This window comes from Scleropages formosus, chromosome 15 (genome assembly GCF_900964775.1).
Source record: "Scleropages formosus chromosome 15, fSclFor1.1, whole genome shotgun sequence".
Lineage (NCBI taxonomy): Eukaryota > Metazoa > Chordata > Actinopteri > Osteoglossiformes > Osteoglossidae > Scleropages > Scleropages formosus.
Genome location: NC_041820.1, coordinates 473,862 through 482,426, shown reverse-complemented (window position 1 = coordinate 482,426; position 8,565 = coordinate 473,862). Strand labels below are relative to the sequence as shown.

At 52.8% G+C, this 8,565-nt stretch overlaps 1 protein-coding gene across 1 annotated transcript; it reads left to right on the top strand.

Moving 5' to 3' along the window:
• Window positions 1-914: 914 nt before the first annotated feature.
• On the top strand, window positions 915-7,377 carry bsdc1 (BSD domain containing 1). Its single transcript, XM_018746935.2, has 11 exons — window positions 915-990; window positions 2,299-2,356; window positions 2,431-2,547; window positions 2,903-3,070; window positions 3,168-3,222; window positions 3,667-3,782; window positions 3,871-3,939; window positions 4,262-4,346; window positions 5,690-6,166; window positions 6,333-6,436; window positions 6,677-7,377. Exons 1-11 carry the CDS (start codon window positions 980-982, stop codon window positions 6,707-6,709), a joined length of 1,293 nt encoding a protein of 430 aa, XP_018602451.2. The 5' UTR covers window positions 915-979; the 3' UTR covers window positions 6,710-7,377.
• Window positions 7,378-8,565: the final 1,188 nt, after the last annotated feature.

Genomic DNA, 8,565 nt, shown 5'->3' with positions numbered 1-8,565 from the left:
ATTACAGGAGACATATTAGGAAGCGTGCACACGCACACACGCGCAGCACTAACGGGGAGTTCGCAGGTGGGTGTGTGACAATGAAACAGCCATCAGTTCCCCGCACTCAGACAGGCCTTTGTCTCAGTCGTCCATCGGGCCACGTGGACAGTAACGGTGACGTCACACACTCAGTATGTGCAGCTGCAGTGAAAACCCTTCTTTGGTGGAAAGTACCAGACTTTCTCACCTAACGGAGTGCGAACTGCGGCTCCCAGCCAGTGAACAGCAGTGTGGTCGGCGGGGTATAGCAGAGTAAAACAGAGTACCCTGTCTGAGGGTCAGCGAAACACACCAGAGCGGGGCTACAGGGTACGGGGTGTATCCGGGGTCCGGACCCTGCGCAACGTTGGCTCTCTGCTCGACCCTCCTCGCCACGATCGCTTAATGGATCCATCCGATAAACACGACTTTTATTTCGAGTACCAGGCAGGCTAACGACAGCATGTCTGGACCAAAAGAATCAGCAAATTGTATTAAAATAGAAAAAAAATGTTTACTTTCGTGAGTCAAAAGTACTTCCACAAAGCAATGTGAAAAGTCAGGTTATTTAATGAAGAACAAGATTAAAGTCAACAAAGTCAACAGCTCCATCAGGCGTCACAACGCAAACGTGCGCGCGCACGACGTATGACGTAAAGGTCCGACCGCAGCAGCTGAACGTGGCCACGCAGGACGGAAATGAGTTCGAAGCGAATCAGAAATTACTTGCAAAGTTTGGCGCGTCAAAGAGCCCGTAGTCGATTCACAAACTACCCTTCAAATTTTGCTCATATTATTTTCTTTTAATAGAGGATAGCTTGCGTTAATTTTGCTTGAAATATAGATTTAAGTCACATTCACCTTAAAATATTTTCCTCCTGTCCGACTTTCTTGCGCGGTCTGCGAGCGCGCACGGGGGTCAAAGGTCAGTGAGTACGGGTGACGTCATGCGCTGAAGATGGCCGAAGGGTGAGTGCGCTCTTCCTTGCTGCTTGCATTGTTTACAATTTTTGTCTCGCTCCTTCGATAATCCGGCAGCGTCGCGCAGCGCGCGCCCTTGTGCACTTTTCGTCGCGTGCTGGTGGAGAGGAGCCGCGCGCCGGTCGGTGGTGTCGGCGCCACAGAAGGAAGTCCGTATTATTCCGGCGTCGTCCGTTTTTGTTTACAGACACACGGACAGAGAGACTCTCTCTCAGTCAGTCAGGTAGCGGAGAGAAAGAAGAGGAGAGACTCAGTCAGACTGTGTGTGTGTCGCTTAGTCGAGACACGACACGGTCCTCGGTGGGGACAACGGGCTGTGTGTCACCTCCTGCATCCGGGTTTCAGCGACCCGACTCGACCCGCACGTCAGCAGCAGCAGCAGCAGCAGGTCTCTCCTAACGTAACGGTTAACCAGTGTGAGTCTAAGCTAAGCCTTAGGCTCAGGACCCCTAAGGGCTCGTGTTGTACCTGTACTGTAGCTTCTATTATTATACCAGCGTCGTCGAGGAGGCTAAACGTAATAATGTGTGAGACAGTGAGTGTGTGCTGCGAGGTGTGTTAAGCGCCCCACACTCTTGACTTGACTTTGAGTGACTGTGTGTGTGTGTGTGTGTGTGTGTGTGTGTGTGTTAGGTTGCGGTCGCCCTGGCTTCTAATGCAAGTAAGTACTGAGCCTGAGGCTGTGTTGTACCTACTAGCCTACCTTACCTAGGCTAATCTGTGCAGTAGTAGTAGTAACTGACCTAATTGATCCAGTAAAATTATCCAGCTGTAACACTGTGGGTAAATAGTTGTAAATAACATTGATTGTAAGTCGCTTTGGAGAAGTATCAAATAAATGAGTGAATGTAATTGTAGAAGCTTAGAAATGTAATACAGTTTAAAAAAAAAAAAAAAAATCCAGTATGGGTACAGTCCAGTTACCAGTACAGTCAAAATTCACTTATTTCGGACACAAATCTCCCGTGATGTCCTAAGAGCTCCATAAACACGTTTATGTTTAATAATTGAAAAGCCTATATGCGAGCACTAGTTTATACCGGCCGAGGTATGTGACAAACGGACCGTGCGCTACCATCACTTGTCTGTCCTGTTGGTGTGATGAACTCTGTTCTATGAGATGCTCATCATTTTGGAGAAAAGTGTCTGATAAATGAATACATGTAAATGTAAAAAAATATATATATATATATATAAATAAATATGCACGTAATTGTTGATATGGAATGAATAAATGTAAATATAGAGTATACAGGTGTACTGTGAGCTGTGGTGAAGCCCAGGTGTCGTCCTCAGGGACGGAGGTTGGTGGGGCAGTTGGCTTCAGCAAAGCTACCAGGCCGTCAAAGACAAGGTGAGGATCTCCGTAGCAGTGCGTCCGTGCGTGCGTGCGTGCGTGATGGTAGCTGACACCGTTGTGCTCTCCAGTCGGCGGAGACCTACGAGTTCCTGAAGCGAGACCTGGCTGAGTTCTCCAGCGTGGTCCGGCATGACACGGCGTGCTCCATCGTGGCCACGGCCAGCGCCGTGCGGAGCAAACTGGCGGTGAGCGCCGTCCCTCCTTCCCGCTCCCACTTTGGACTCACACACCGACCCTAAGCTATTGTGAAATACCTTGCTGTACACTTGTTTAGAGTGGAAAGTGACATGCTGTTCAGGGCAGTTTTGGCATTTTCTTTGTCCTGTGCAGCGACACGTAAGTGCGCTGTCGTTGACCTTTGCCCGAAGTCCAGTTCAACAGGCGTACATTCGGTTCTAAATTTTTCGCGAAAGCATTTCGTTAAGCAGACGGGTGGAACGGGTCGAGACCCTCTTCAGAGTCAGGGACACGGGCAGCATGCAAATGCAGCTCTGGAGCCCTAGTAACATTACGTCTTGGTCCTACCCTTCCTGTCCAAAGGTGGAGGGCTCCTCAGAGACCACGGAGAAGGTGAAGAAAAGCCTTTCCAACATCCTGGGCGTGATCACAGACACCCTGGCTCCGCCTCCAGACAAAACCATAGACTGTGATGTCATCACACTGATGGCCACCCCAGCTGGAACCACTGAGGAGTACGACAGCACGAAGGTGGGCTCCTAATTCTGCGGACATGTAGATGAGTGCTGACAGCTTGGGCCGCTGTGTAACACACACACACACACACGCACACTTTGCTCTCTCTCAGGCCCGCCTCTACAGCTTACAGGCAGATCCAGCAACGTACTGCAATGAGCCTGACGGTGAGTCCCTCATCGCTCCCCCACCATCCTGTGGAGCTCTCACCCACAGCAGTGACTGGAGTAGCTGCCTCTCTTCCTCTGGGCCCCTCTGGAGGTCTCCAGGAGGTGCTGAGGTCAGGTCCCCTGTGCCGCTTTTACAGGACCCGAGACGAGATTCCAGTCCGGACTGGATTACTAGCTGCTTGTTTTGGTTTTGCCGCTATGGTTTCAGTGATGATGTAATGATGTACAACACCTGTATTGGCTTACAGCTAATTCCTTCTAGTTACTCTGTTAAAAGCAGATCTGCTGAGGTGTGTTGTTCTTATGGGTGTTTAAGCAGAAAGAAGAATGTAGAAAAAAGCAAAATATCATCCAGTTTCCGCTCATCCTTTCATCGTCCTTCTGATTTACACCCATCTGCCGCTTTGTGTGTGTGTTTGTGTGTGTGTGGCTTTCTCTCAGGTCCACCAGAGCAGTTTGATACCTGGCTCTCAGGGTTTAGTCTCGAGGAGAAGAAAGGGGAGATCTCAGAGCTCCTGGTTTCCAGCCCCTCCATCCGGGCCCTCTACACAAAAATGGTAAAGTCTGCTGTAGTGTCGCAGACCTCGTGTTGCTTTGGTAATGATAGCAAAACATTTAAATGATTTTTTTCTTTTGAACCAATAGGTTCCAGCAGCTGTGTCACACTCCGAATTTTGGCAGCGGTACTTTTACAAGGTCTTTCAGCTGGACCAGGTAACTCAAGGCGTTGTTTGATGTTTGACTGATTTGCCATCTAGTGGTTAAGCTGCACAAGTGCAGGTCCTTATGAGGCACCTTCCACACAGTGAGAGTCCCCCAGCTTGATGTTTGTAGGCTGCACAGGTCCTGTTCCAGCTTTCCTCTGCACTTAGTCACTGTGTATCCAGTTAACTGTAGAGTGTGAAGTAAGAGCAGCGGTTGTTCTTCTCTACTGGACACTTGGCAGCCTGTACTTTCTGATTTGTCACCATGTGTGGGAGCTTTGTGGAAGCACGGGGTGGTGCTGAAGATATTCACCTTTGACCTTTATGAACAGGAGGAGGCGAGGCGAGTAGCACTGAAACAGAGGGCAGAGCGGACCGCACACTCGGAGGCTCTGGGCTGGGAGGAGGAGGAAGAGGGTGGGTTGTCTTCTGTTTTCCTTCACCTTGATCACACCTGAGGCTCCACTTATTTACATGTACATGTATTCATTCAGCAGATGCTTTTCTCGCTTTGCTCATTCCACCACATCGGAGCCAGAACCGAAAAGCTTCGTGCTTTTGATTTAACGTGGGGTCACCAAGCGGGGGGTGGTGGAAGAGTGTAGCAGTCCGGTGAGGGTGTACGGTGACCAGGTCCTGTAGATATCGATAGATCCGTTGATGGTTTCGTAGGTCGTAACCAGAGTGTTGAGTTTGATCTGTTCGGCTACAGGAAGCCAATGCAGAGTGACGGGGGGGGGGATACATGGGAACGCTTCGGTAGGTCAAATGCGACTCGTACCGTGGTATTCTGTACCAGCTGAAGAGGTTTGATGGTGTAGGTGGAAGACCAGACAGGAGAGAGCTGCAGTAGTACAAGTGAGGTATCACCCTGGTCCGGACCAGGAGTTGTGTACAGTGTGTTGTGAGACCAGGGTGGATCCTTCACATGTTATGCAGGATGTATCTGCAGGACCAGTTGTGGGTTCAATATGTTGAGGGAAAAACAGGCTTGAGTTGCAGGCTATTCTTCTAACTATGAAGATTGAGTGACAGCATAGAGTCTTTTTCAAAGGTCACCTGGCAGAGGCACACGGTGTGGTGCAGCGAAAGGGGAGGGATTTCGACACCGAGGGCAGAGATGAGCCTTAAAAAAAGAACGAACCACAAACATCCAACTTGCTGCATGTGGGTTCAGTGAGGATCTGTACCGTGTTTGGATCTCTCTTTTCACCAGTGCTCATTAAGGCCATCACAGGAAGCAATGCCCACAGCTGGCTGTGCTCTGGTGAAGGAAGCAGCTCAACTGTGTTTCAGCAGCACGGGACCTCACAGACATATTTGTTCTCGAAGTACCTGTGAGCTTCTTTCCGAGTTTCTGTCTGACATCAGCTGGTCAGTCAGTGCACTGGTCAGCGCCCGGACGAACAACACTTTCACTGGAAGCGCTGTTAGCAGCAGTGCTGGCAGGACAGCACAGTAAAGAGGAGCTGCTGTGCGAGAAGAGCGGTGCTCAGGAACGTTCCGGAGCCGATCGATGACTTTACCGTCCTGGAAATTTTCATTCCTTCCATCATTTGAGGCCTCCAGCTCTGCGTCAATTAATTGCAAGGTGCTGCTTGTCAGTGTGTGACCGGAAGGTCTGCAGCTGTCCATGGAAGTGCAAACTAAAGTGACCAAAGCGTGTCAGTGGACACACGGGCAGCACTGACTGCAGCACTCTCTCGGTATGGTGCTTTAGCCTTGCGGTTGAACTCGTCGTCGTCTTCTGCTGTCCACAGATGAGTTCCTCGGAGCCTCGTCTGCGTCTCGCTTGGACTTCGCACACCCCTCACAGGAAGTACCCCCCCGGGCCCGCGACCAGGCTACAGTGCCCTTGGTGTCGACTGTGCCGGCGGAACAGGAAGGTGACCGCTGCGATCCGGGCAGCGAGAGCGTGAGCCTCCCCACCCAGCTTGAGACGAGGGCCCACGAGGGGCAGGTCGCCCCGGCCCCGGAGGAGCTGAACCAGAAGCTGGGCGAGGCCACGCTGGAGGAAGGAGAAGCAGGACCAGGTGTGGCCCAGCGCCACGGGCAGCTCCAGGGCCGAGGGTCCGGGGCGGAGCAGGCGGCGAATGCTTCGGGGAGAGAAGAGGCCGCAGTGGTGAGAGCGCCGGCCAGGCCGGGGTCGGCAAGGGAGGACGGGCCGCAGGACCTTAGGGTGTTTGAGCTCAACTCGGACAGCGGGAAGTCCACGCCTTCCAACAATGGTCAGAAAGGTGAGGGTCTCTCTCTCTCTCTCTCTTTCGCGCGCGCGCATGCACGCTCATCAGTGCCTTCGCTCATTGACTTCACCACTGAGGATGTTTGTAGGCTGGGTTGTGTCCCGCCATGTCCCCTGCCTGTCCTCTTCCATTGCGGACATCTCCCGCTGCCCCCCTGCAGGCTCCAGCACGGATGTCAGCGAGGACTGGGAGAAGGACTTTGACCTGGACATGACTGAGGAGGAGGTCCAGCTGGCGCTCTCCAGAGTCAATGCCACCGGGGAGGTACATCACACCTGTTTACCGAAGGCAGATGTGATTAAGGCACTTGAAGAAATGGGGCCCCGTTCGTACGTCCACAGGGGGGTCGCGGTCACTTGAGGCGTCCATAGTAAGGATGGACATGTCTCTTCTCGCGTGTGTTCATGATGCACTCATGGCCCTTGCAGTGAAGATGTGCATTTTGTTTGCCTTTCTCACATCTGGTTTTGCTTCTTTCTTTTTGTTTGTGTTGTTGTCTTGCAGCTGGACGATGAAGACTGGGAAAACTGGGACTGACGAGGAGAATTTCCGGTCCGATCGCCGTACCGTTAAACCGTGGCGATGCTGAAAGACGCACCATGCTTGATGTGTGTAACTCTTAGTCCGTGCCATTGCCATGTGTCTCGTTGTCACAGTTGTCAGACGAAGGACACTTGGGTTCGCGCAGTCTAGGGACCGCCAGGGATTGTGGGAGAGATCAAGGCAATACCTTAGATGGCGACTGTACCGACGACAATTAAAAAAATATAGCATTACCTTTTTAGGTTACTGTGGGAACAATTCCTCACGTAGAGTGTATTTATATGAATTTCGGGTGGGTGCTGCTCTAGCGAACAGGTCGCGTAAGGAGAGGCCCCCCCCGTGGCCGCTGACGAGCGAGTGGTTGGTGAGTGGTGATTGGTGATTGGCCATCCTGTCTCCCTGTCCTCTGATATGCTATTCAATGTCAGCCAGTCTCTGCAGTTCGCTCTCACTTTAGGACGGGAGTTTTGTTTTCCTCTAGAATGGTCATAATTGAATCGCAAAGCTGTTTGTTATTATAAAATCCTGTATATGATTATTTTTCACTCTTGGGGTGTCCAGTATGCTCCTCCTGCTTTGTACTGATGTGGACTTACTAACACCCTTCTCTCATATGCAAGTTAACACAGTATGAAATAAAGGCGTAGCTTTGGCTCGTTGCAGCCGACTCTGTGAAATGTGTGTGACGTGGCGTGTGTGTGGCTCGTCAGGTGGAGCTGTCTCACTGAGACCCGAGTGTCTCTCTGCTCCAGTGTTTGTGTCCAGCGCACAGCGGGACTGCTTTCGTGCCCGAGCGACTGGACCCGTGTGGTTGCCAGGTCGACTCCCGGGAGCTCCTACCTCGAGCCTCTGTCGTGCAGATTTCGGACAGGTGCGTGCGTGCGTGCGTGCGCGCGCTCTCGCTGTTGCGCCCAACGATTGACAGCCCCCCCGCCCAGCGGGCCGCAGCTGCTCCGGATCAACAAGAACTCCACGCCGCTGCTTCATGCCTGTAGTCCCCGCGTGACACAGCTCAGTCGATGCGATTTACTGTGCGGCCCTTCATTTACACCCCGGTGGCGCCACCTGCGGATTGTGTGGCTCACGAGCACTTTTCTCTCACTGCACTAGTTAAGGACACGATTTTGTTCCATGTATTCGGGCAGGGGACATTAAGGTTTAATGTTTATGTTTAAATTTGCTTTCCGGCGACGTACTCCTCGCACCGGGTTGCTATGGCAACGGATCTGCGTCCCTCTTCCGTAACATTCCACGAGAGTCAATCAGCGCGGTGGAGCGGCAGGCGGAGCGGGAAGAACAGCGACCGAGTGTGTGCGTGTGGTGCGCGTGTGCGTGGGTGTGTGTGAGATGAGTAGCCTGCGCGCGAAGGGACCGCCCCCGGAGGCCGAGACGCCGCCACAGGACCGCGCGGCGGAGCGCGCGCTACACCCCGCGAGCCACGAGAACCCCCTTCTAGTGGTGCCGCCGTCTCAGTGAGTATGACACGGGTTCGACTTCCCTCTCGTGCGCGTGCGCGTGTGCGAGCGTGTGAGCGTCGGCCGCTGCGAATGAAGGGCAACGGTGTGCGAAGTGCCCCGAAAGTGCCTTGAAAAACGGGTTCGGACAGCAGAGCACGCGGAACTAAGCGCGCGCTTCTCTCCCCTGCAGCCGCCTGCGCCGTTGCCCCGGCAACCACCGCCTGAACGCGTGGCGCGAGGAGGCGCGAGCGCGCGAGGAGGGCAGGAGCGACGAGTCGGTGACGTCCGCGTGAAGACACTGTGACTTTAAATAAAGATTTAAACGTTACACGGAGACGGTCTCTACTGACACTGTGGTTTTACCCAGAAACCGAGGTAAAGAGGAGGAGCTTC

Coding starts and splice junctions, on each gene's coding strand:
- bsdc1 (XM_018746935.2), top strand. Junction 3,071..3,167: donor AGGAGTACGACAGCACGAAG/GTGGGCTCCTAA, acceptor GCTCTCTCTCAG/GCCCGCCTCTACAGCTTACA. Junction 3,223..3,666: donor GTACTGCAATGAGCCTGACG/GTGAGTCCCTCA, acceptor GCTTTCTCTCAG/GTCCACCAGAGCAGTTTGAT.